The following is a 27,037-nucleotide window of genomic DNA, read 5'->3' as shown; positions in this document are numbered from 1 at the left end:
GCCATGCCCCAGGAGAGAGAGGCGGCTTAGCCTCGGACGTCAGCATCATCTCCTGTGAGGGGCACTGAGGTCGGATGCATTTCACAGCTGCCTTTAGAAATTCATCATCCAGGCCTCCGTTTCACAGAGATGACCCCAGCAGCTGTGCAAACTGGACACTCAGGGACCATGTTGCTGGGCTGGGATGGAACAGGCTGGGGCCAGGGACTATGCAAAGGGAGGACCCAGGGTGTCTTGGAGAGGCCTCGGCCCACCCAGGCCCTGGCGATACCCCAGGGGGATACCAGGGGGATGACTGGAGGCTCCAGGCAGGGGAGGAAGTGGATCTTGGTGATGAAGGGCCCCCTGTTGCTTGTGGATCATCAGTCAGCCAGTGGCAGAGGATGAAGAAAGGGAGTGGGTAGGGAGGGAACCACACCACCAAGATTGCAGCCAAGCTCTGTAGCTGGACGCAGGCAAGAGGCAAAGTTTCCATCAACCCCGTCTCTTAGCCCAGGGAGTCTCCCCACACCAAGAGCCATTCAACAGTGAGCCTGAGGCCTTTCTGCTGGGAGGACAGACTGGGGCCTCTAGCAGCCCTGTTGGGTGGAGAAGGCTGAGGCTCTCCTACTTGTCTGGCGTCCAAGGAGATGGTCATCTCTCAGATGAAACTTGGGTGGAGGTAGGGTTCCTGAGACTACAATCTCCCCCGCTCAGATGTGGCTCCCAAAGCTAGGGTTCAGGGCTTTTTCCTGAGATGGGACAATAAACATCCCAGGATTTCCGCCCCCCACCCCCATTTTTCCCTTCCTTCAGGAAGCCCTCCATGACTTCCTGCAAACAGGGTTCCGGCCTCTGCCCTGAGCGCCCACTGTTTCAAGGTGAGCATGTGGTCAGGTCCTCCAGGCACTAAGTGCTGTCTGGTCCACAGCGGAGCCCAGACCCCCGCACAGGCCTTGCTGGGTGGAGAGTGCAAGACTGTGGTTACCATACCACAGTATGGGGGCGGGGTGCTGGGCGTGAAGGGTGTTGTGTCCTGCACACCGGAAGGGAAGGGGTAACGGCACGTGTTGGGAGCCCGTCTGAGCCCTCGGCCCCTGGCTCTGGTCCTGTGGGCAGGAACACGCTCATCCACGTCCACCCAGGGACAATGGGGCTGCGGGCTTGGTGGCTGTTACCCCAGCGCGTGGGAAGGAGGCTTACGTAACTTGTAACCTCAGCAGGGCAGACCCTGGTGGGGAGAAACTGTGGCCTGGGTTCGGAGGAATAGCTGGGCTGTTTCCTCCTGGGGGAGCCCCATTCCTGGGCCAGTTGCTGCTACTTACAAGGGTACCAACCTGCCTGGCTCTTGCCCTCGCACCCACTGTCCCCACAAAGAGCTGCCCTGCTGGAGCCATGGGCATGGCTTCGGCTTCCCAGTTGGAGTCTGGGGTCCAGGTGACTCCTTGGAAGCCCCACCTGCATCCTCAGTGTCACCCTTTGATTCTGGTCTCCTCCTCCTGGGGTTCCACACGCCCAGGCTCACTGCCATCGTTTGAGGGGGTTTTCTGGGGCTTAGCTTCTCTTTCCACTTGTTATGCATCCTCAGGTGACTAAAAGGGACTCTGTCTTGGAGCGGGTTTTGTTCAAACAGAAGGTGACTCTTGTTCGTGATGGAGAGATGGGGGCACCAGCATGACCTTGAGGCGGCAGTTTGGAGGCTGAGGTAGGGGCAAGAATGCTGGTGGGAGGCGGGAGGAAGATGGGGGCATGTTAATACAAGAGGGCTTCTGAGTGCACCCCATGCCCCCAGTGCTCAGGAGGCTGGGAGCAGAGTCAGAACTCCACCCTCAGGGTCAGCCTCCACCTAGCACCCAAGCCCCGAGCTGAGCCCAAGAGGCTGGAAAGGAGCCTGTGTGAGCCACAGCCCTCTCTGGACATGGCTCGGGGATGTTTGGACTCTTAATTAGTGTGAATGTTCTTTAATCATCCTTAGATGGAGCTCCTGATGAGGGTTGCCATGGCCACAGGGCTCTGGTGAGTAAAGGGCCCTCCACACTTTCACATCAGTCACCTCACCCATGTGGAGCTCAGGCAGCTCTGCTCCGAGCCTTGGGCGCCTCCAGGAGCTCCTGGGAGCTCCTCCTTCTGTGGCACCCGAGGTCCCTGGGTGCTCCTGGTAGGAACACATCACCACAGGCTACCACATGGTGTGTCCTCTGGGCCCTCCCAGTAGTACCACCGGGGGCGGTGGAAGAGGAAGCAGGTTCACAGAGGGCCAGTGACGTACCCAAGCCCAGTGATGACTGTCCACGCCCTGTGCCGGGTGAGGACGTGATGACAGTTCCATGGCATCAGGTGAGGGCTCGTGGCCTGAATACCAGCAGCCTGTGAAGTAAGTGCAGGTAGCCATCCCTGCTTTGTAGGTGAGGTGAGCGGCTCGGAGAGGCTGAGTAACTTGCCCCAGGTCACGGAGCAAGTGAGAAGGTGAGGTGGGCTTCTGGCGCTGCCAGTGTCTGCTCTCGGTAGCAGAGGCAGGGCCCAGGGTTTGCTGTGGTTCCTGGGTCTTCCTGGAGCATGGAAGTTATCCCTTCTGCCCCCTCCACTGGCCCTGTGGTGGCCCCGAGGGCCATGGCACCATGGCATGAGGTGGGGAAAGTGGGGGTGATGGGGTGCTCCATGCATGGGCACCTGCAACCCAGGGTGGGTTTTAGAGTTCAGTGTCCCATGGGGACTGTCCCCAGCCTCAGCCCAGCAGCTCCCACAGTCTCCTTCAAAGGGGGCTGATTCTTCCTGGCTCCTGCCAGCGCACACGATGGTCTGGGGGCCAGGCCAGATATGTGACGCATCCCATGCCAGCTGCGGACAAGCCAAGGGCACGCGGTGGGTGGGGAAGCGAGCGCCTGATGCCCTCCAGAGGGGTGCTGACAGCTGGGTCCCTGTCCTCGTCATGAATGTCCTGAATGCAGGCTGCCCTGCTGTTCCTGGTCTCCTAATTAGAGTGAGACGTGGTCATGTGCATCCCCTGCAGCTTTTCCGGATTGTTTTTCACCCAGCTGAGCAGAGGCAGGGCTGTTAGTCCTTGTCACGGTAGATGATCATGGGTCACGCGTGGTCAGATGTTTGTTCTGGGAAGTTGGGTCTTCAGAGTATGAGACTGTCACCTCTCCCCCTTTTCCATGTTCTGGAGGCTCCTAACCCGCAAGACTTAAGGAGGCCCCAGCGCCCTGGAGGGCTGCTTCTCCTACCCCAGGCGTGTGCCTTCCTGGACTCAACCTGGTCGTAGGTGTGCAGTCCTCTCTCCTCTTTTGAACGCCTGACTTTGCTCACACGGGTGGGTCTCGCGACAACCTTCTCCATGAGACACTCTGCAGGTAACCCAGGTCTGTCTCCGTGGGGGGCTGTGGGCTGCTGCAGCAGAAAGACCAACGTCCAGACTCTTAAGCATGGACGTTGGTGCTCATTCACTGAGCAGGTTGGCAGGTGGCTGCCTCCATTGGGAGGCCCCTCCTGGGGGTGCGTTCTCTGTGTCCTTTGCCCCTTCTGTCCCTGGATCCAGTTGCAGGTGGTGAGGAGCGTGGGGAAGGTACAGCCACTTCCCAAATCCTGGACCAGGTGCTGGCCGGCCTCGCTGGCCCACGTCTCTGGGGTGAGGATGCAGCCGTCACTGCCACCTGCAGGGAGGTGGCAGGTGGTGCTCTGGGCGCCGGGAGGAAGAGGGGACGCAGCCTTGAGGGGCCTCGGGAGCAGGTGTGAGTGAAGAGGGGGACTCCTGGGGCCCGGGGCAGGCCTGTCCTCAGCACCTTCCTTGCATGTTCTCCTTCTTTGTGACCCGCTAGGAGCTCGTCCCAGACTTGGCCATCTCCCCAGATGTCTGGCCATTTCCAAGCTGGTTGTGCGTCAGAATCACCACGGTTCTCTGGAGACACGGACGCCTGGCCCCAGGCCCCACAGTGCTGCTTCACAGGCCCAAGGTAGGACCTGGGCGCCTGCAGGTAAAAAGGCCCGCAGGTCCAGTGGTCCCAGCCCCTACGCTTGGCCCCGGTTCTGCCCCAGGTCCAAGGAGAGGCATCCACGGCCCATGTGGAGGCAGCGCCGTGGGTTCACTCCCCGCCTGGCTCCCGCAGGATCTACGAGGGCCCCAGGGCAGAGTGGAGAGGACATGCCCGCCTTGGGAGACAGGAGCTGGGAGATGTGATGTCCCCGTCAGGAGGCACAAGCTGCTAATTGCTTTGTTTCGCGTTACCAACATCCGCGGGGAGAGAGCAAATGCCGCCACTTGCCCAGCCTGCTGTCCCCAGAGGTGACCACTCTGTGGAGTCCAGGGCTCTTGGCACAGAACCTGTCAGACCACAGCCGAGCACCCTGTCCGGCTGCCCCCGTGTCCTTGCTGCTAAGACAGTCGCACCCACACGCTGCCCTGAGAATGGGCACTGTGGTGACTGCCACTCCTTCCTGCAGCAGCACCAGGAGCATACTTCTCTCTCCTTCTCGAAGATTCCAGGCGGAACCTCTCAGCTCGGCGCCACAAACTGAACGGCTCCACCAAGGTTTCTCTCTCTAATTTTAAGGGCACCTTTCCCCCCAAGCTGCAGCTCTGGGCTCTCAGAGGATGCTGGAGGGCCAGAGCACGCAGGGGCGAGGGGTGGGGGAACGACTAGGGTCTCCCTTACAGAACACCTTGAATGTTTCTTTTTAAGTGGGTGGGTGGGTTCTCAGATGCAGAGAAAACCCACATCTTGGTTCAGTGGCCGTCCTGTGTCCCTTGTAGGAAGAGGAAGTGCCTTGTCTGCTGAGAGGAGCTCCATTCAGCCTCTGAGCCTCCGTTTCCCTGTTTGTGAAACCAAGAACTAACCCCCCTGCAACTGCATCATAGGGTTTTCTCAAGAGGATCAAATTTAATCAGGTTCAACAAGCTGTGTATTAATACAACATTTAAACTGCTTCCCAAATGACTGGTGCTGAGGGAATACACGCGTGCATAAAATGAGATGTCGTTCTCAGAAGAAATGGAAAATGCAGAGGAAGGCACACACATCAGCAAGCAGGATGCAGGGCTGAATTAGTGATCATGGTTGTCCCCATGGCAACCACGGCCCCAGGACCCCTGTCTCCATAGCAGACTGTGCCCTTGCTGGCCTGTGCCCACCCTGCCCCCAAACGATGAGGGTCCATCACATGCCCACAAAGGGGAGAACCCAGCCCGTCCTGTTGGGAGTGGAGACGGTGACCCCTGGGCACAGGGGCTATGTCTTTTGAACCTCCTGGTGCTTCAAGCCCAGCAGAGTACCTGGCACAAGCTCAACCTCTGAGCTTTTTTTAACCATGAAACAAACTAGAGGCACAGTGACCAGTATAACAGTTTGAGAACAACAGCCCGCCCCCGCACCCCACTTGCTTCCCATCTTCTTCATCACCTAAGGAAGCGTCACTACTGTTTGGCTTTTCTTCCTTTGAACCAGGTCTAAATGGATGTCAACAGGCATCTTCTGGGACGTGTGTTTCTGCTCTCCACCGTATTGAGACTCAGTTAGTTAATGTCCCCTCTGGGGCAGGACTGATGGTGGTGGGTGCAGTCAACGTTGCTGAATGCAGGCAGGGGCTGTGAAGGCAAACACCGTGTGCCTAGCCGAGGAGGAGAGAGTTGGGAGCCCGCAGGAGACTGAAGGCCAGGCTTGGCAACAGCTGCACTGCCTGGACCCTGGAGGGTGTGCCTGTCTCAGCTGGGTGCCTGTGTGGGTGGAGCCGGGGGGTGTGGAAGCCGGGGCCCTGCCCAGATCGGGTGCGGAATGCTGGGGTATCAGCAGGCAGGGGCAGGGATGGGCCTCCTGGGGCCGAGGCCGGAATCAGTCCCTGAGCACACGGCTGCCCCCACCTCTCATCCTCAGAGGAGGCCTCCACCCGGAGTAAGGGCTGAACTGCCCATGCCCACTCCCCTCAGTGAGCTCCGCATCGCTGGATCACAGCATTTCTAGGTGGGGCTCGTCTGGCTGTCTGCTTGGCCTGGGTCGTGTCCAGGTCCTCGGCCTTTTCCCATCTAAGACCTTTCCAGGATGCATGTCCACCAGATACAGATGGACAAAAACTGCAGTGGGCCTGGTCCAGCTAGACCAAGCATATCCCTAGATCTGACCTCCTTCTGCCTTGGTCCCCTGAGGGCTCCTCGCCGTCCTTGTACGTGGTAGGTGCTCAACAAACTCCTGTCTGGCAGCCCTGAGATGCTGCACCTCGGGTTCGGTGCTGAAGCGATGTGGAAGGACCCAGAATAGATACGTCCTGTGCTGACCTGCTGACCCGCGTCCAACCTGGTTTTCAAACCCCTCCCCACTCTTCCTGGAGTGGGGAAGGGATGGCACTCCATCAGGGCCAGCTCTGGTCATGGGATCTGACATCCCAGCTATGAGCTACGGGTGGAGGCGTGTGGCCCCAGGCCACCTGCCTGAGCCCGAGGCCAGGTCTGTCCCCTCCCCGCAGGTGACATTGAGGCCAACAGCCTCCGTGATCTCCATTTCCGTCTGAAACTGTGGATCTGACGGGCCTGGCACAGGACTGCTGTGGGTACAAAGTTGAGTCTACTTGCCACGCCCTCTTCAAATGTAAGGGTCGTGTGATTTTTAAAAGACCTGGGATCTGAGAGCCCCCAAAATGCCAGATGGAGGGCTGCTTTGGGAACGGGACCAGCTGGGCTTCTCTTTGGGCCTGGGGAGCTCCGCCGTGGGGTCCTAACATTTCTCCCGTATGGGCCAATGTGAGGGCTAGGGAGGCTGAAGTGGCCTGAATCTGTTTCTAAATCTGACACTGTTGTTGGACACTGATCATTTCCAGCTCCTCTTTCACAGGCCCCTATGAGTGAGAAAATGTGGCTGAGCTGGGAGGTTTTATAGCCTTCACTCACCTCATTCCTGGGGCAAGAGCTCCATCCACTAGGAAACTCTGCTCCCAAGGCCAGAAAACACACACCTTATAGAAAGTGCTGCGGCCACATCCAGGGAACAAAAACGTCACACTAGGTGACTGAGAAGGTGCTCAGTCTTCCCCAACTTGTCCCACCTGCGAGGAGCTGGAGCCCAAATATGGATTCTCTGGTGGCGGTAGACAGACAGCAGCCCGATCACTGTACGCTGTTCAGCTGAGTCATAAGCTGGACTTTGGTGACCTGAGGAGTCACAACTGAAGGCCTGAGGGAATGGAGAGCCGCGTGTCATGCTAGGATTTTGTGGGACCCCCCCCCCACCAAAGACTTGCAGGTATTTTATGTATCGTCTATCTACCTGTCGTTAAACTGGCCCCAGATGACCTGGCTCCAGTGGAAACTCAGGTCCCCTAGAGGCCATGGGGTAGTGAATACCCTCTCTGGCATTTCCATGGCCCCCATCGAGCACCTTGAATTCAATCAGTCTCTGCTGGTCAGTAGGGTGCCTGGCGGAGGCGGAATTCAGACGCATGAACCTCTCTCTCTCTCTGGCAGGGACTCGCAGCCCCCCTCACTGACTGCTGGCAGGAAGTTCACCCCTGGGTGACGAGGATTCTGGTCTGTGCTCAGTTAAAGGGACAGTCATCTTGGTGGCTGGGGGCTGGTGCAGAGGCAAAGAGGAATCGTGGCCCAAGGCAGGAGCAATCTGGAGGCTGCTTGCTGCTGAATTGGGAGGGGGCGGGAAGCCAGAGCCATTTCAGATCAGTATACCTGCCCCCTGGAGAGCCCGGGCCACCCCCTACCCCCGCCTCTGGGGGTGTCCACCTGGGGCTTCTCCTTGGAGGTCCCCACATTCCGCTCCTATCACCCCAACCACACTTCCTGATTCCCATGTTATCTTCTCCATCCAGCAGATTCGGTCAAATCTTTAGAGCCCGAGGGGCTTCCCTGCCCTGTGACTCACTCAAGACACCTGCAGGGAGCCCCACTCCCAGGGGTCACCACATCCTGCTGTGCGGGGCATCTGCCCTTGTCATCCACCTTGGAGCCTGTGTTGAGCTGCGGCAGGCAGACCCCACCTGTCGTTCCTCAAATGCCCTGTGCATGCTCACCCATGTGGAACTCCGGCCCCTTCCCTTGGGTCAGTGAGATGACAAATTCTTTACTTGAGTTGCACCCGTGTCTAGTGGGGAGCCAGCTGTCTGCAGGCCCAGGTGTCTGTGGGTTTGGCATCTGCCTTTGCTTTGCTACCAGAAGCAGAATCTTCAGGGGGTGAGAATCCCAGGAGGTGAGACCCCTGACCCCTGGGGGGAAGCTCAGCTGATCCTGAAGACCAGGGAGGGGCTCTCAAGAGGTCAGGGGGAGTCATCACAGCCCAGGCCTCATGCCACTTCTGGCGCTAAGGTCATCGACAGCAGAGCACCGACGTGAGCGTGGTCTCTACTTGGTCAGAGATGGGACAGCTGCCTTTTGGAGAGGTCAGCCTTAGCTCAGGGTCTGAATCCACACTTAATTGTTTATTGACAAAGTGGGCCAACAGATGTCAATATCCATGGCGACAAAGGCAGGTGGACTTTGAGGGGATAAAACGAAACTGTCCTCAGGGCTGGTGCTAAAGCTAGTCTGCAGAGCCCCTGAAGGCTCCTACAAAGTCTCAGGGGCCCCAGAAAGGCAGCTTAATGCAGTGGCCACTGGGCATTCATGTCTGGAATGGACAGCATCTGTTGGTGATGATTTTAAACCCAGAGTCTGCCCCAAATGAGAGGTGGCCTCTGGCATCTGGAGAGGTGCAGGATGACTGGCAGGGCTGAGGGATGACCTGCCCAGCTCTTGGTGTCAGTGGGCCCTGTTCCCAGGCAGCTGTGTGGCCCCACTGTGGCGTCTCTGGCTAGTGCTAACGGCACAGTGACAGAGGGGCGTGGCTTCCCCCATAAGGCTCTCCTTGGGACCCAGGCTCGTTCCCTGGAGAGAGTTGGAATAACTGGGCAAGCGGGGAAGCCTGGTGAGGTAGGGGCACCTGGTGAGGTGGGAGCACCTGGTGAATCAGGATGACCAGGGAAACAAGGGAGAGAGGGGCCTGGGGCAGCAGGAGACCAGCAGGCCACAGGCGTCTGCAAGGATGTGGGAGGGCCTCACTCATGCGAAGATGACATTTCCATGGAGGTCACCTAGGCTCCTGCCCGCCCTGCCCCACTCACTCCACCACCACTGCCAGAGACATGCTGAGAACATAAACCAAAGTCTTTTCGGATCCATAAGAGTCCTGACCCACTAACATTTGGGCCCAGATGAGATTTCACTCTTTGAAAACCACAGCTGAGGCCACGTGCCATAAGAGGGGTGACCGATTAGGATCTGGCTGTTCGGGGGCAGCCTGACTTTGCTGTTTCCGGGGAGTGTAACTTTGGGGAGATTACAGGCGCTGGTCTCTGTTGCAGAAAGGGTTTTGACAAGAATGCAGTGAACTAGCCAAGGGGAGGCTGTGCCCTCAGGGAGACCGAGGAGGTGGCTTCCACCGGGCACTTTGTGGCCTGCAGGGGCCACCGGGGTGGGCCTGTCCCCGCTCTACAGCTGCCACGTAGGTGGTGCCGGGCGCATCACCTTCTCTGACCCTCAGCTCTGACTCCCATCCTCTGGCGCTCTCAGGACTCCATGGGGAAAGGGCCCAAGGGCTGGGGTGAGGCCTGCCTGGGCGGTGCCTATGGAGGCCGCCGTGATTGCAAGTCAGCTTGGGTCTAGGGAGGCATGGCGGCCTCATGCTTTTAGAAGATGGCGTGTGGGCAGCAGCGACTGACACAGTCCCCTCCCCAGCAAGGCCGAGAGGGCCGCGGGGGCCACCCTTAAGTGAGCTTCAGGCCACACGCGGCCGGTCATCAGTTGTCCTCTGATGGTTTGGCCCTGACCCCCACACCCTCAAGGCTACAAGGCACCGTGTGTGGTCATGATGCTGGCCCTGGGAAGGCCTGGAGGAGCTGAGGGCACGGGGAGGGCTGAGCGTTTTAGACAGAGGGCTGAGGGGACAGAGGGTAGAGGTGTGCACAGCCCTGAGGGGAATGGAGCCCCCAGTGGTGGCAGGGCAGGTGGGTGGGAGGGACATAAATCCAAAGATAGGCAACTGTGGGCACTGCTTGAGTGAAAAATGGCATTTTAAGACAAGTACAAAGAAGAACACTTCACACAATGCCTCACAGTGAATGAACTGGAGAGGCTAAGTAAAAAGGACGGGAGGGTGGCACCAAGCCTGGGGACGGGTCCTCGGGGCCTGTGACCACCCATCTCTGTACCTGGTGGCTGAACGTGGCCTCCAGCCTGTGTTCACCAGCATCCTCTCTCATCACCCTCACCGAGAGATGAGGACCAAGAAGTGTGCCCACCTGCCCAGGATCACAGCTGAAACCTGGGTTGGTTAGGTCCCAAATCCAGCCTCTCTCATCAGGCTACTCTGACTCTTCCAGAAATCTCTGGGCTTCTTCCATATATCCTGTTTTGAGTGTGGTTGGTTTGCTGTTGGTTTTTATTTATTTTGGCCACGCCGTGTGGCATATGGGATCTTAGTTCCTCGACCAGGGATTGAACTTGTGCCCCCTGCGTTTGGTCCACGCTGGCTGGTGGACCACCAGGGAAATCACTAGGATGTGTGTCTGGAGCATCCATAGATTCAAATGCCTGATGGAGCTCAGTTTTGACCGAGAAAGGCAGTGCTAATAATTTTCAGAATGGGTGCATGCTAAGTCGCTTCAGTCATGTCCGACTCTGCGACGCTATGGACTGTAGCCTGCCTGGCTTTCTGTCCATGGGATTTCCCAGGCAAGAATAACTAGAGTGGGTTGCCATTTCCTTCTCTAGGGGATCTTCCTGACTCAGGGATCGAACCTGTGTCTCCTGCATTGCAGGCAGATCCTTTACCATTGAGCCACCAGGAAGTGTTTAAGGTTGACGAGAAGAGCAGCAGGTGAGGGGATCAAACCTGATCCCTTATCCCAGGACCGTGGTTCTTAATTTCCACTGCACCCTGAAATCACCAGGCTGCACCCCTGATCAATCACACAAGATTTCTGGGGCTGGGACCCAGGAAGCAGGGCCCTCCTAAGCGCCGTGGGTGGAACCACTGCCCTGGAGCGATGGCCTCCGCATGCGTTGAAGTCTCAGGATAAAAATATTTACGGACATGTTCACGTGGGAACCTCAGTGCCTCATGCTGTGACCCTCCTGGAACCCCCAGGACGCCCCGCTGCTGCTGCTGGTGGCTCTGCAGTCACTTTAACAACAAGGAAGCTTTGGTGAAACCCAAGGATTGGTATTAATCAGAAAGAAAAGGTCTAAGCAAAAAAAAAAAAACCTAGAAGATAATTTTTGTTAAATAATGAACACTCGTGAAACAGCCATGAAATGGTATTAAAATGTCTGTGATTACTTATTTCTCAGCATTCATCTGATAACTGAAGCAGCAGGAAGCAATAGTTGCACTTAAAAAATGACAAGAAAATAGCTATTCATTTAGTCGTGTCCTCAGTAAGATCACTAGTGTCACCGTCGTCACCAAGGTGTCAGCAGGTGGGGAGAAGCGTACCCCGGGGTGTCCGCGGCTCCTGGGCCTGGAGTTCCTGGAGCAAACCTGCGTCCTCCAGGGAGAAGTCTGGGGAGGGGCCGGCCTGCCCCGGCCCCAGATCAACGAGGACCCCAGGACTGCATATTGCTGCATGGTGGCTGCGGAGGTGGGACGTGTTCCAGAGGAGGCCTGACATTCCTCGGCCGGGGACAGCGTGGAGGGAGCGACGTTCTGGGCCTGGGGGCGATTCTGGTTTTGCATTCTCAGGGCTGGACTCGTCTGAAGACCTGTGACAGCTGGGGGTCCTTCCAGCAGCTTCTCTGTCTCTCCCCCTACCTGGCCTATTTTCTTCCCGCAGGGAAGGTGCGTGGATGGAGGGGGCGGTGCTGCCAGTGGAGTCAGGCAGGGCCACCAGCAGAAGAGCATGTGTCCCCTGCCCTCTTCCTGTTGCACCATATTCCAAAATAAATAAATGAACACATGTTCCTGTTTGTCTGTTGCTAATGCTCTGGCATCCTGGGCACTGGCCATTAATCCACCAGGATCCATGCGGAGACAGCCTTGAGGGTCAGGATCTTCGGAGCATCCACTGGGAATGGGTCAGCGGTGCCTCATCTGTCCCAAGCTCTACACAGTGCTGTGAAAACGATATGAAAGGGTGAAAACAAAGGGAATCCATAAATCCCAGGGCTTCGTGGCGTCATTGGCGATGACTTACACTGTAACAGCCTCACACAGGTATATCCACCTGTGTGTCCACCCTGGCCAGCCCTGCTCCTCTGCACCCGCACACAACTGGCCCAGGCTCCTCGTGTGCCCGGGGAAGCTCATAGGTGGTTGCTCTTGGAGAGGTAGGCGATGAGGGCCACGGCCACGCCCACGTAAATGCCGGTCCCTATGGTGATGGAGAGCACGGCCAGGAAGAGGGCCCGCCGGGAGCTGGTGCTGGCCTGGTGGAAGTCCCCCTTGGCCACGGCTTTGTTCGTCTGCAGAGGGAGGAGGGAGAAGAGAAAGGGAGCCAAGATGAGCGAGGGGAGCAGAGAGCGGACTGGCCAATGGGAGGCCATGCGCGCTCCCAGCCTATGGGAGGGAGGCAGAGGTGCTGTCACTCACCACTGTTCCACCCCCGCTCCCCCACACTCCGCCCCTGCCCTGCAAGGCAGGCAAAGCTTAAAAGAAAGAAAGCGAAGCCCCAGGGATGCCCAGGCCGGCAGTGGTCAGCTGACCACCAGCCACTGGAGTCCTGGATCTCGGGCACCAGGATGGAGGGTGGGGACGTTACAAGTTGGTGCCTCCTTCTGCCCTGTAGACACTCGAATGATAGTTCTACAGTGTGTTCACATTCACCTCCTCTGGTCCTTACAGCACAGGGGCCCACAGGGAAGAAAACTGTAGTTCTTATACCTGGAGGGGAATCTGCCATCTAAGATTGTCCAGTCCACTCCTCAGCCAGTGTCCGGGGATCTGTGTACCCCAAGCCCCCTTTCTGCCATGGAGGGGGTGGCACCCCTCCCACCAGAAAAATGACTCTGGGTGAGACCAACACCTCTATTTCTGGTCACCCAGTTGCACGTTGGTTTCACTAGATCCACGTTCTGCGGGGCCATGAGTTGGAGGGGAGCATGGAGGCTTTGGGTGTTGTGTTGGATTTGGTGCTTTGTGGCGGTGCCCACCTCTCCACCGCCAGCCCCATCCTCCTTGTCCCCTTGACCAGGGAGGCACTGGGCTGTGGGGACTGTACATGATTCAACTGTGACATCATGGAGGGCCAGCCCCCTGAGTGATGGCAGGTGAGGGTGGAGGCCCCCCAGGGCAGGTGCCCCTGGAGCCCCAGGGGATGGCCAGGAGGGCTGACCCCAGGCAGGGGGCAGGGGTGTCCTCATCAAGGCAAAGGTGGAGCCTGCTCCTCAGGTGGGACATCTCGACTCCCTGAGGACCCATCTCCAGAGACCAGCCTCTCACCAGATCACACTTCCGTGTGTGTTGCGTGTATGTCTACATCTACATTTTGTGGGCAGGATGGGAGGTGGCATACTGTTTACTCAAACAGTAAACTTGATGTGTCAGAGGGCAGACTCAGAGGTCACTAGGAAATGGCTTTCTGTCCTCTGTGGTCCTCCCGCACCCACTCAATGAGATGTCGGCTGGAGAAGGGACTCCTTTCTTCTCTAACTTCTGGATCTTGAGATTTTATGTCTTCTTTCTCAATCTGGGGTCTTGGAAATGAGCCTGAGGACTCCCTGTGGATGATCTTTGATGAAGTGGAGCGAAGGAAACGCGGAGGGAAGCTCCCAGGACAAGAGTGACCCTCTTGGGACTCTTGGTGGCGAGCCATCCCTGCTGGCATGCCTCACCCCAAAGGGGCAGACCCCACGGAGGGAGGCCGGGGGTGGGGACAGACCACTGTCCCAGGAATGGCTCAGGTTTGCCCCACAGAGTACATCATAAAAGAACAGAGCCACATGCCACCCCTAGAATGGCTGCAAGGGAAAGAGACACAGCGGAAACCCATACTCTCATTTGATCCCATTGAAAGTGTGAATTCCTGTAGATGGAGAAGAAAACAAATGAGAAGTTGAGGCTATTGTCATTAAATTGATTAAGGAGGAGTAGGCTTGTGGGCTGATTAGACTACTTGGGAAACGGAGCACTTGTTATAGCTGGATGTATAGACACACACATGACACAAGCGTTACCCCTCCTCCGCCCTCCCCGGCAGGCGCGCAAGGGAAATGAGGCGTTTGTGTACCAAAGACACCTTCAAGAATGTCTGTAGCTATACTGACCATTATAGCCCTGACCTGGAAGTCATCCCAACATCCAACCACAGCAGAAGAATAGATAGCAATGATACCTGATGCAGGGGGCTTCCCATGTGGCTCAGTGGTAAAAAATCTGCCCGCCAAGGCAGGGGAGCTCTGTTGTGATGGAGGCGCTTAAGTCTGTGCCACCCAGCCTGGTGGCCACAGTGATGGAGGTGGTTAAGTCTGTGCCGCCCAGCCTGGTGGCCACGAGCCACCTGCGGCTACAGAGCAGTGGGGTTGTGATGAGTGTGACTGTGAGTTTTTAATATCATCCGATTTAAATTAATTAAAATGTAAATAGCCAAACGTTAGAGGCCACCATGTTGGGTAGCAGACACCCAGAAGAAATGAGTGGAGGGTCCCACGGGGAGCAGGGAGGAGAGGAAGCCCAAAGGAAGGGGGCAGGATGAACCCAAAGGAGGTGGAAACCCGGGAGGGTTGGTTCAGGCATCAGTGCTGGGGAGCTGTGGGGGGTGGGGTGTCCTTGCAACCAGAAACTGTTCCACATACACATGTGCCTCTGAATTTACCTGTGTACTTGTTTTGGTGGCTCAGTGTCAGGTGGAGATAATGAAACAGAGGCAAGATAAAGGAGGCTGGGGTGACCCTGTGAGGTGGGAAAGCCCATGAAATCTCCAGATGATGGGGGCCTCAGGACCGGGGCGTGGAGTGAGCATGCTGGCCGGAGCCCACTGGCCTTGCTCCCAGATGGAATCTCTCAGGGGCTGATGCTGGTCTCCAGGTCTCAGTGACACATGGCAAAGCCCAGAGCTCCATCTCTGCTGGGGGATACCTCCCCTGAGCTCCCTACCCCCCGGGTGATGATGCTCCTAGGGTCTGGCACTGGATTGATTTTCCCATAAGCTTTTGCCAAAGTCCTCATTTTCTTTGGCTAAAAAAATACCTACTGTTGTTTGAGGTTCAGGAAAAACATGACTTTCTCTGCAATATATCCCTGCTTTGATTTTCTTGCTTTCTTTTTTTGATCACATGGGTTGGGGGATCTTAGCTCCCCGACCAGGGATCAAACCTGGGCCCTGGAAATGAAAGCATGGAGTCCTAAGCACTGGACCACAAAGACGTTCCCATTGTTTTGTTTTTCTTATGGTATTTTGTATTCTTACTGTTAATGTTATTTCTATGGTCTCTTATTTTAGGGGCAAGAACTGCTAAGGTTGGATGAGTCCACATCCACGTGGCTCTCTGCTCGGGTTGAGGGGCCGGGTCCAGGCACAGCTGGGACAGACTGGGCAGCACAAGGCTGGTGCCAGACTCCCACCTCCAAGGAGCGTGAGGGACGCACTCTCTGCCTCCCAACCATCTCTCTGGAAATTTAGAGCACGCTGGGCACTTTATGGCTCATTTTTCCTCTAGCACCAATATCTGTCTGGCTGGATTACATTTCTTTGCATTATCGCAAAGCTGATTTCCCTTATTTATTATTGTCTCCTGCTCGCTGTGCGCCAATGGGCACTTGGAGCTGTGTTGGGGGAGGAGGTGATTGTGTGGCGGTTTAACAGGCTCCTTTGGGGAGGGAGACCCTCTGCGGCCACGCCTCACTCAGCCCCACACACGCATTTCTTATGTGTGTTCAGTTCCATGTGCATTGCTATGACCCTTGTCTCCTGCTTTTATTTATTTTTAAAATTTTATTTATTTTAAATGAAAGGATAATTGCTTTCCAGTATTGTGTTGGTGTCTTCCATTCATCAACCTGAATCAGCCATAGGTAGACATATGTCCCCTCCCTCTTGAACCTCCCTCCCCATCCCACCCCTCTAGATTGCCACAGAGCTCAGGTTTGAACTCCCTGAGTCATACAGCAGATTCCCATGGGCTATCTATTTTACCTAGGGTAATGTCTGTTTCCATGTTACTTTCTCCATATATCCATATAAAGCAACTTTTCTATTTTAACCCATTAAGAAAAATAAACCTTGTTAGTTAGGTCTGAATGGCAGATAGATCAGCTATGAAACAAATGTATCCGCCATGAGTGAATGAAACCTGATGGGAGCACAGCCCCCCTGCCCCCAACAAGGCCGCCCCCCAGTCTGGCCTTGGCTTGGGTCACAGATGGAACCCAGGCCTAGGACCAGGGCGTGGAGTGGGCATCCTGACCGGGGCCCACTGGCCTTGCTCACAGATGGGATCTCTCAGGGGCTGATGCTGGGCTCCACATCTCAGTGACACGTGGCAAAGCCCAGAGCTCCATTCCTGCTGGGGGATACCTCCCCCGACCCCCCTACCCCTGGGAGATGATGCTTCCAGGGTCTGGCACTGGACTGAATTTCCCACAAGCTTTTGCCAAAGGAGGGGCTTCTTATGGTGGCATCTGAGGGCCCCTGTCAGGAAGGTCGTTTTGTAGGGAAAACGACAAAAACATCAGCAGGAGCAATAGCCCCTGTGCCGTCTTATGTGGACGCCTGAGTGGCCTTGTCTCCATCCTCCATCCTTCAGCTGAGCTTGGAGGAGTCCCAGACCTCATGGCTCCTGAGAGGCACCCCCTCCCTGTGCTGCTCCTCCCTCCCTGCAGGCCTCTCCCCGTGCTGGTCACCGGGCCCTGCTGGACAGAAGCCCGCCTTGGTTTTCCCTGATGACGAATCATTATGAACTCGTGCTTAGCTTAATATAGGCACAGATGGATACATACAAAAATAATTTTACAAATAGACTATTTCTATATACAAAGATGTTGTCGCTGTTCACTCAGTAAGTTGTGTCCAACTCTTTTGTGACCCCATAGACTGCAGCCTGCCAGGCTCCTCTGTCCATGGGATTTCCCAGGCAAGAATAATGGAGTGGGTTGCCATTTCCTTCTCCAGGGGTAGACACATGTATTTCTACATATAGAACTAATAACATGTGAGTATACACAAGTGTATTTCCTATTACCTAGCTCTGTTACCAAGAAAATCCAGAACCAATGACACGCCAGTAGCAATAAGCACACCCAGTGCCTAGATTGCGGTTTCTAAAACCATTTTTCCAAGAGAAGGGACTAGACCTCCATGGGGAAGTGGCTGATTTTACAACTTGGGCAGGAAATACATGAGATGAGCCTGGGGCGGCATTTTAGAGTACAGAAAAGGAGAAATACTCCAAGATCAAAAGGAGAGGGGCATGTCAGGGGGACATAGGAAATTCTCCTAATGGCCAAGGGACAAAACATTGGGTTGGCTGAAAAGTTCACTTGGGTTTTTCTGTAAAGTAGTATGGAAAACCCAAATGAACTTTTTGGCCAACCCAATAATGTAGTATTGGATTATAAGTCAAAGTGTAAAATAAACATCCATACTGATATTTGGTATGGCTGGTTGATCCATACTGATAAATAAATGATCAGATGGATCAGTTCACTGGAGAGAAGAGACAAATCTTCCATACAGACAAATTCCAAATCATCTAGGTAGTTCCTCTACCTTCAGGGAAGTAAAGCACAAGCCCCACCCGTGGACAGAGGGTGGCACAGTGACTTCCTAGGGCTGAGGATGAAACAGAGAGGGGAGGAAGAGTGACCTCGAGGTGGAGAAACCCAACAATCACAACCCCGACCAGGTGACCAAGGTCAGCATCTTCAGTGACAGGTCATGTTGATGGGGTACAGCCCTGACCTTCACCTCTGTGCTTCTCTCCAAACCTGTAACCCCAGTCTAAGCAGGAGGAGCGCATCCAACAGCATCCCACGCTGTACCCAACCAGGGCTCCTCGCAGCTGTCAGTCATCAGAAACAAGGGACACCTAAGACATGGTCACAGCCCAGAGGAACCCAAGGAGGTCTGACCACCCAGTGCTGGGTGGATCCTGGATGGGACCTTGGGGCAGAAACAGGGCACCAGGCAGCTGCTAAGGCGATCTGGACAGGGCACTTAGAGTACGATGATGTGGTAACACCGGTCATCACCTGGGACAGACGAGCCCCACGTGAGATGCTGATGAGGAAGCCGTCAGTTCTGCACCACCTCCGTCCATTTCCTGCAGAGCTAAACTGGCCTAAGATAAGCCGTTCATTTAAAAGGCAGGGTATGGATGGGGCAGGTGAGAGGCCTGACAGGTGCACGTTCCCCGGGCTCCATCCTTGAGAACCTGGGGGAGGCAGGGGGAGCTTGGGACAAACATACCTGCTCAAATCCAGCCCTGGTGGGATCTTGCTCAGCCCTTGAACTAGTTACCATTTCTCTGAGTGTCTGGTTCTACTTCTTCCCTAAAGCAGAGTTATAACACCTGTCTAGTTGGTATGTGATGATGTCAGCACAGGACAACCTGACTTACTGCTCTGCGGAAGAGCCACACAGACAATTTACTTGCCTGGTCTCACTTCCTCCTTCCTGACACCACAGAGAATGACTGTTGTTAATATTGGTTTCCATGAATATACCTTTAATACAACAATGAATTATGAAGATGTTCAAACACACAGAAAAGGGAAGAGCTCAGCTGAGGGATGGAGGATGGAGACAAGGCCACTCAGGTGTCCACACAAGACGGCACAGGGGCCGTTGCTCCTGCTGATGTTCTTGTTGTGTTCCCTACAAAATGACCTTGCTGACAGGGGCCCTCAGGGCCATAGAAAGCCCCTCCTTTGGCCAAAGCTTGTGGGAAGTTCAGTCCAGTGCCAGACCCTGGGAGCATGGTCTCCTGGGGGTAGGCAGGTGAGAGGAGATTAAAGATCTTTAAAACCCAAGAGGGGAAAATCAGGCCTTTCTCTTTAAATACCCCTTGGGGACAAGAACAATTCTTGAGAACAAAACCATCAGAGCCAGGAGTTCTGGATTCACACCTAAACCACCGTTTATCTTGACGCTGCCCTTGGCTCTCTAGCTCCCTTGGCTGGTCTGTCGGTTGGTTTGTTTTCAGCAGCCATCACTTTTGCAGATTTTCATCCAGCGGCGAATTAGAAAGACATACACTTCTGTTTTTACCTTCCACCATATTGCTGCTTTAAACATAGCTGCACGTTTATCAGTGATTGTGCTTCCTTTAAACAATCCACTTTTGCATCTGCAGCCAGAGGTGAGGGCTACCAGCCGGGTCCTGAGGCCCTGGGGGCAAAGTCCTCGGCCTTGGGCGGCGGGGCAGTTCTGCAGTCCCACTGGGATCGCTGTTCCCTTGTAGAGCCTGTGTTCCCAAGGCAGGTCAGGAGGGTCTGTTTCTCAGCCCTTTGATGAACGCTGGCAATGGCTTCCACCTCCTGGTCACGGGAGGGGAAGGGAGGGCAGGTTCTGTCTTTTCACTCAGGAAGCCAACTCCCCCGAAGTCCCCTCTTCCCGGTGAGTGGTCGCACTGGGAGTCTGGTTCCACGCCCAGCTCTTTGGCCGAGTCTTTTCATAGTGACTCGTGTCCACCTCTCTGCCCAGTCTGCAGCCTTCCCCATCTGCCTGCAGATGCAGGGCTTACATCCCCTTCCCCTCCTATGGGATGGCTGGCTTGTCCCACTGCATCCCAGCCTCTCTGTCACAACCTGTCCCTCTTGGCCTGTCCTAGAGGTGCTCAGCTGGTGAGCCCTGCCCTGCTGGTTGCTGGATCTCTGGACAGTGCCTGCCGGGGGGACATGTGCTCTGTTTTTTGCTGGTTTGTTTTGTTTCTGGAACACATGCTTCTCGTTCCCTTGATTTGAAACTTAGTGACTTGGTTGGCACCACATCTAGGAGGTAAGCATTGGAGAAGACTCACCCCATGGCCAGAGCCCACATCATGGTGGAGTTTTCTAGGTCAGTAAGAGGGTTCACGAAGAGGATCCAAGGGTCAGATGGGATCCCGAGGACAGACCTCTCTCAACTGGCAGGCTCACCTTACCCATCTCGCCAGCATTGTTGCTTGTCTCAGGGGAGAGATTGTTAGAGTGAAAGGAAGGGAGCGTGGGGGGACTCCAGGAAAACCCTGCTCTGGGCAGAAGGGGTTTTATGTTGCCTTATATTTAACTGGTATCTCGGGCTTCCCTGGTTTGTATGTAGGGCTGCAACATCTGTCCAGACCGAAGGAAAGGTGTGCTGGCTCTGTCTGGAGGTGAACTCACCAGACAGACCATTTCCAGGCCCGCCTCCTTGGTGAATATTTACAGTGGCAAGGAGCTTGCTGCAGGCCCCCGAGCATACCATGTTCACATTAACCTTGGCCCATCCCTCACTCCTGATTTCCTGGGGGACGAGGACTAGAGCAGAAATACGAAGAACCACCAGAAATGATGGGAAAGATTGTTCTGAGCTGTGGATGCCAATGGCAACTTTACTGACCAAGAAGAAAACAGGAAACTTCACAAGAGCCACGGTGTACACTCCAGGACCTTCCAACATACCATAGCTTCTCATGGATTCATTCCAGAAGTGGGGAGGTGGTCGTGAGCCCCTGTCTCTGGAAGCCGGCTCATCTCTCCCAGACCCTTATCCTCTCTCGGCTGCAGGAGACCTGCTTCCTCCCTGAGGCACTGCTGTTTGCTGTCTTCTTTCCCCCAAACACTCGTGAACTATCCAAAGGAAAGGGCAATGTCCCGCCGCTCTTCCCAGGTCATTCCAAATGTCAGTTTGAAGCTACCACACTACATCTCAAGGGCTTCCCAGGTGGCTTAGTGGTAAGGAATCCGCCTGCCAAAAAAGGAGACTCGAGTTCAATCCCTGGGTTGGGAAGATCCCCTGAAGGAGGAAATGGCAACCCACTCCAGTATTCTTGCCTGGAGAATCCACAGACAGAGGAGCTTGGAAGGCTACAGTCCAAGGGGTTGCAGAGTCGGACATGACAGAGAGGCTGAGTCCATTGCCCACTACATCTCTTCCTGGGTTTCCAGCCTTCCTTGACTTCACATACACAGGACCCCAGGCCAGCCTTTAATTCTCAGCCTCACCCCCGTGGATGACATGGGGGTGACTGTGACATTCCCCAGTAAACCTTCTCCCCACTCATCAGGAGCCTCAGTCATTACTCTTCCAGATCTCGCTCACTGCTCCATCTTGCTGTCCTCTATCTCTGTGGAGTCTTATTCTTTGTTGCTCTTTATGGCTTTTCACTTGAATTCAGTGTGTGTAGTAGTAAAATAACTGCAGCTGATTGTTTCGGAACCACCTACCTTCTGGTCAGGAGATTCCACAGCTTGGGGGTTCTAGAAACAAGGGGTGCTAGGAGTGGTTCTAGGAGTAGGTGGTGCTCAAAACTGGTCCCAAAGGCTCAGAACAAGGGGGATGATCCCCACTCATGGCCCTCATCAACACACAGGCCGGGGAGAAGGGCCACGTGGGGCTCCACAGGGAAGATGCTCCAACCCACCCAGACTCTAGGTTCACAGCTGATGTTTGCTTCAGAAGAGCCCTGGCCACCCCCAAAAGCTTCCCACAAGCCCTGGTGGCTGGGGCGAATTCCTCTCCTTTTTCCCCCACAAGGGATTTTTTCCATCGGAAGGGGGCTGAGCAGCTAAGGACGGCTCGGGAGCTGGAACAGGGAAGCTGTGTCCATGATTCGCCCACATCCACCGCCTTCACTCATTTCCCTGGTTCCCAGTGGGGACCTCTCCCCTCTCACCCGAGCGCGTTAAGTACAAATGATCGAAAATGGTTTAATATCCACATTGTACACCCAGGGCATGAATAAAAGATCTAAAGATACACCACAGCGGAGAGCGCTGTTCTTCCATTTTTTCCTCTCCACCTCTGCTCTGAGCCTGGAGGATCTCCATGCCCAGTGATGGGAGCACTTTATCCTCTGTGAGCATGTATACTGTCGACTGGGGTCCTGCTCCTGGGGAAGATCTGGAGTCCTGAGGGGCCCCCTCCTTACGATTCCTTCACCTGGACATCAAACACAAGCTCACAAAGGTCCCTTCTACTTTGGGAGCAAAGTATCTTGCTGTTGAGAATTGAAAGTTTTCCCATGTCTAAGGATGAAGGTGAAAACCAGTGTCAGCTCCAGGCACTGGGATGGGGGAGACGTCACACTTTTTAGCTGTTGGAAGACCGACCAAGAGAAAGACTTTCTAAGAGCAGGGAAACACCATCTTGCTCAAAAGACTTCAGGATATGGAGACGCCTGAGTGTCCTGGCCGCATGTAGACCCCATCCCAAATACATAAAAATGTCTAAGACGGGCCCAGACGCTGAGAGCTAGTCAAGGTTTCCAGGTGATTCCAATATACAGCCAAGGAGGGAACCATTGTTTGCACAGAGAGATGGCAATTCAAGGGGAGTCAAGTCTCCTTGCTTTCAAGGAATTGGTCATTTCATCTGGGTTACTGAATTTATGGGCACAGAACTCTTCAATCTGTTGAAATCTCTTATTCTTCTCTTAAAGTCCAGGGCATCAGTAGTGACAACCCTTTCTTTCCTGGTACAGGTAATTTCGTTCTTTCTCTATTGGTTAGCCTGGCTAGCAGTTTATGAAGAAGGCAATGGCACCCCACTCCAGTACTGTTGCCTGGAAAATCCCATGGATGGAGGAGCCTGGTAGGCTGCAGTCCATGGGGTGGCTAAGAGTCGGATACGACTGATCGACTTCACTTTCACTTTCCACTTTCATGCATTGGAGAAGGAAATGGCAACCCACTCCAGTGTTCTTGCCTGGAGAATCCCGTGGATGGAGAAGCCTGGTAGGCTGCAGTCCATGGGGTTGCACAGAGCCGGACATGACTGAAGCGACTTAGCAGCAGCAGCAGCAGCAGCAGCAGTTTATGAATTTTATTGACTTTTTCAAATTGCATTGATTTTTTTTTTCCTTTTTGATTTCTTTCAAAGAGCTGGGTTTGGATTTTGTTGATTTTCTCTGTTTTCCCATTTTCAGTGTTAATTGATTTCTCCTCTAATTGTAGCTATTTCCTTCATTCTGTTTGCTTTAATTTACTCTTGTTTCTGTAACTTCTTAAGGTGGCCCCTTAGGTTATAGATTTTAGATCTTTCTCTTTTTCTAATATATGTATTAAATGCTACAAATTTCTCTCTACATACTGTTTTAACTACATCCCACACATTTTAATGTTTTATTTTCATTTAGTTCAGAATATCTTTAAATTTCCCATGAGATATCTTTGACCCACGGGTTATTGAGAAGCATAGTTTTAAAGTGCCAAGTATTCAGGAAATCCCAGCTACCTTTCTGTTATTGACTTCTATTTTAATTCCTGTGTGTTCTAGAATGAACTTTATATTTTTTTCTTTAAAGTTTTTTAAAAATCAATTTTAATCAGAGAATAGTTGCTTTACAATTTTATGTTAGTTTCTACTGTACAGAAAAGTGAATCAGCTGTATGTGTACATATAACCTCTCTTTTCTGGATTCCTTCCCATTTAGGTCATGACAGAGCAGAGTAGAGTTCCCTGTGCTCTAAAGGAGGTTCTCATTAGTTTTCTGTTTTATGCACAGTACTGTATATGTGTCAATTTCAATCTCCCAATTCCTCCCACTCCTCCCTTCCTTTCCCCCTTGGAATCCATACATTTGTTCTCTACATCTGTGTCTCTACTTCTGCTTTGCAAATAAGATCATCTATATTTGTTGGGGGCCAGAGTGAGGTACTCCGCCCGTGACAAAGGTCATGAGGAAGGAGGCTCGACATACGCAAAGGCGGGATCGAGCCTCAGGAGTCCCCCTGGAACTCCTCGAGCATCTACCCCCATAACCAGAGCCTGCCTACTTTACTACTTTGTGCTCACCTACACCTCTGACTTTACGGGGGGCTGTCCCCCACCACCTCTTTTGGAGAAGGAGTTAACTTAGAGCTCCAGTTTATAATAATTCTTGGGTGTGACAAGAGTGTTTTAACCTACAAACTCCTCTGAAGGTTCTCTAGCCTGCCTGACAGGCTCGTCCAGCCACATGTGATTGCTCACAGCCTCCTAACCGTGAGAGGCACAAGATGCTTTAAACCCTCTAAAAACAGGTTCTTTAGAGAAGTTAGAAAACTATTAGTATAAGTATAATGGGCTGATTAGAAATTGTGTTGGTGAAGGGTTTTTCATTTGTTGAGCCAATGTTTGTTGCTAAGTCTCCATATCCCCTGCCCTTACACACATTAATGAATATATAGAAGAAATAAGTATTAACCTTTGATATTAATCACGTTAGACCTTAGGCTAAGTAAATTCTTTCCTTAGCTAAAACCCACTACACCCTCACCCTGTAGGAATGTAACTTTACTTGGGTGGCGTCTGTTTTGAGAATAATCAGCCCTGGAGAAATAAGTGTTCTGATTGACTGACCGCTGTCACAAGGAGAGGGTCGTAAATTGTCAGCAGGCCCCCCTGGCCAGAAGATGATGTAACACCCCTAAGACCTCTGTATACATTTGTGTGAAGCACCTGACTTTAATAAAAGTCAGGACTGCTGTCCCCACGTGACTTTTGTATAACATCTCAGTGTATAAAAACAGACTCTGGAAAATAAAGAATTGGGATCAGTTTCTCGAAATACTGGTCTCCCCATGTCGCTCTCTCTCTCACTCTGGTTGAGTCTCCATCTGGAGCGCGGAACCCACCATGCTTACTAATTATGCCTGGGCTTCTAAGATCCGACCGGGGAGGCCTCAGTGTCTCCTCTCCTTTGGGAGAACGGAAGGACGCCTGCGGCCTACGTAAGTGGTGCAAACTTCTTGTCTTGAAGTTTTATTGGTCTCCCGCGTAAACCAAGCTACTCAGCCTCTTTTCTCCACTGAATTTTCCTACTGAGCTATCCTTATTCTATTACTCTTTATATCTTTAATTAATACCTAATTGAAGCTATCGTATCCTGATCCTCGCCTATGCCGTCTCTCCTTCGAATACCCTGGATCAGCCGGGGCTGGTCCCCGGCATATATTATTTTTCTAGACTCCATATGTATGTGTTAATATATATTTAACAATGTTTAAGGACTGTTTTTTGGTCCAGGGTACAGCTTATCCTGGTGAACGCCCCATATGCTCTTCAGAAGCATATGGGTTTGGCGGTGCTGGCTGACTGACAGAACTGTTTAAGTTGTCTATATCTTTACTGATTTTCTGTCTACTTGATCTATCAAGTACTGACAGAGGGGACTGAAGTCTCCAACTATAATTGTATCTATTTCTTCTCTCAGTTCTGTAGTTTTGCCTCATATCTCAACTCTGTGGTTAGTGCATTCACTTTAGTTTACAATTGTTATTTCTTCTTGGAGAATCAATCCCTGTATCATTATGCGACATAACCTGTTTATTCTCAATAATCTGCCTTGTTCTAAGGTCAACTTTGTATGACATTAACATAAGATACTCCAGATTTATCTTGATTTTTGTTAGCATAGTATATACCTTTTCCCATATCATTGCGTTTAGTATTTTCAATCTGTCTAGGCTTTATATAAAAGTTTCTTTAAATGTAGACTGCATATAGTTTACAAGTAGACAGCATATAGTTGGATCTCATTTTTTTAAAACCAATCTGATAATCTCTGTGTTTTAACTGGCGTGTTTAGACTAGACAAATCATTTAACATATACATGATTATTAATATAATTGAGGACTTCCTCAGTGGCTCAGCGGTAAAGAATCTGCCTCAATGTAAGAGCCACAGATGACACGGGTCGGTCCCTGGGTTGGGAAGATCCCCTGGAGGAGGGCATGGCCTCCACTCCAGTATTCTTGCCTGGAGAATCCCGTGGACAGAAGAGCCTGGTGGGCTACAGTCTATAGGGTTGCAAAGAGTTGGACATGACTGAAGTGACTTAGTGCATATGCACACACACACACACAATATAATTGAATTAATTTATCATCTTTGTATATTCTTGCTTTGCTTTATTTCTTTTTTCATTCTTTTCAGTCCTGTCTGGTTTTAACTGAGCATTTTGTGATTCCATTTTACCTCCTCTATTGCCTTATCATTTATACTTCCTTTTAAAATTCATATCTCAGCTGCTAAGCCTACTATTTGAAACACAGCACCATGTTGTTGCAAGTATAGTGCTGGTACCTTATGATGGAATATTCCCCAAATCACTCCTCTCACTCTCTCAAAACCATTGTCACTTTTTAACTTTTACATGTTCCCTAATTGCCAGAGTATGGTTACTATTACTGCGTTTTTTCCTATTCTTGCTTTAAACAGGCAGCACTCTTTTAGATAAATTAAGAAAAATAAAAATAAAAATTATATCTCACTTTTATTTATTCACTTTCTGCTGTTCTTTTTTAAATCAATGTAGATCCGGTTTTCTGACCCATGTTGTTTTCCTGATGCCTGAAGACCTTGACTGTTTTTCTAGACCTCAGGTCTGCTAGCAGTGAATTCCCCCAGTTGTTTATATGAAATCATTTTTATTAATCCTTGACTTTTGAAGGATATTCTCCCTGGATATACACCCAGGTTGGCAGGTTTTTGTTTATTTGTTTTGTTCTCTCAACACTTTCAAGATTGAGTTCATATTCCTAGTTATGCGGATTTTGAAGAGAAGTCAGCCACAACTTTTTTTTTTCTAAAGGAGGGATTTTATTTTTTCAATTTTTACTTATTTATTTATATGGCTGTGCCAGGTCTTAGCTGTGGCAGGCAGGATCTTCAATTGTCATTGCAGCAAGCAGGATTTTCAGTTGCAGCAGGAGAACTCTTAGTTGAGGGCTATGAGATCTAGTTCCTTGAGCAAGGACTGAACGTGGGCCCCCTGCACTGAGACTTCGGAGTCTTAACCACTAGACCACTAGGGAAGTCCTTTGGCCACAATTTTTAATCCTTGTTTCTTGGTAGGTAAGGTGTTTTATTCTCCTTTTTGGGAATCTTCAAAAATTTCCCTTTGTTTTCAATTTCTTACACTTTAAATATAATACATGTAGGTTTTGTTGTTGTTGGTTTTTGCTTGTTTGTTTAATTCTGCTTGATGCTCTCTCT

At 52.5% G+C, this 27,037-nt stretch overlaps 1 protein-coding gene and 1 long non-coding RNA gene across 4 annotated transcripts in view; one reads left to right on the top strand and one right to left on the bottom strand.

Annotated features, from left to right (window-relative positions):
* Positions 1 to 11,256: 11,256 nt before the first annotated feature.
* Positions 11,257 to 27,037, bottom strand: part of SYNDIG1 (synapse differentiation inducing 1) — a 104,162-nt gene continuing 88,381 nt past the window's right edge. The window contains exons 4-5 of one of the 3 annotated variants that reach the window (XR_009496793.1): positions 12,169 to 12,406; positions 11,262 to 12,057 (exon numbers count right to left, since the gene is read on the bottom strand). Coding sequence is in view for 2 of the 3 variants with exons in the window: in NM_001076263.1 (NP_001069731.1) it covers positions 12,248 to 12,406 (159 nt within the window). In the remaining variant the exon portion in view is untranslated. 3 annotated transcript variants of the gene reach the window in all.
* LOC112449290 (uncharacterized) lies at positions 12,766 to 15,645 on the top strand. Its single transcript, XR_003037796.2, has 2 exons — positions 12,766 to 13,409; positions 15,382 to 15,645. It is a non-coding gene; the product is annotated as an uncharacterized lncRNA (long non-coding RNA).

Source organism: Bos taurus, chromosome 13 (genome assembly GCF_002263795.3).
Source record: "Bos taurus isolate L1 Dominette 01449 registration number 42190680 breed Hereford chromosome 13, ARS-UCD2.0, whole genome shotgun sequence".
NCBI classification, from domain to species: domain Eukaryota; kingdom Metazoa; phylum Chordata; class Mammalia; order Artiodactyla; family Bovidae; genus Bos; species Bos taurus.
This window is presented reverse-complemented; position numbering and strand designations above follow the sequence as displayed.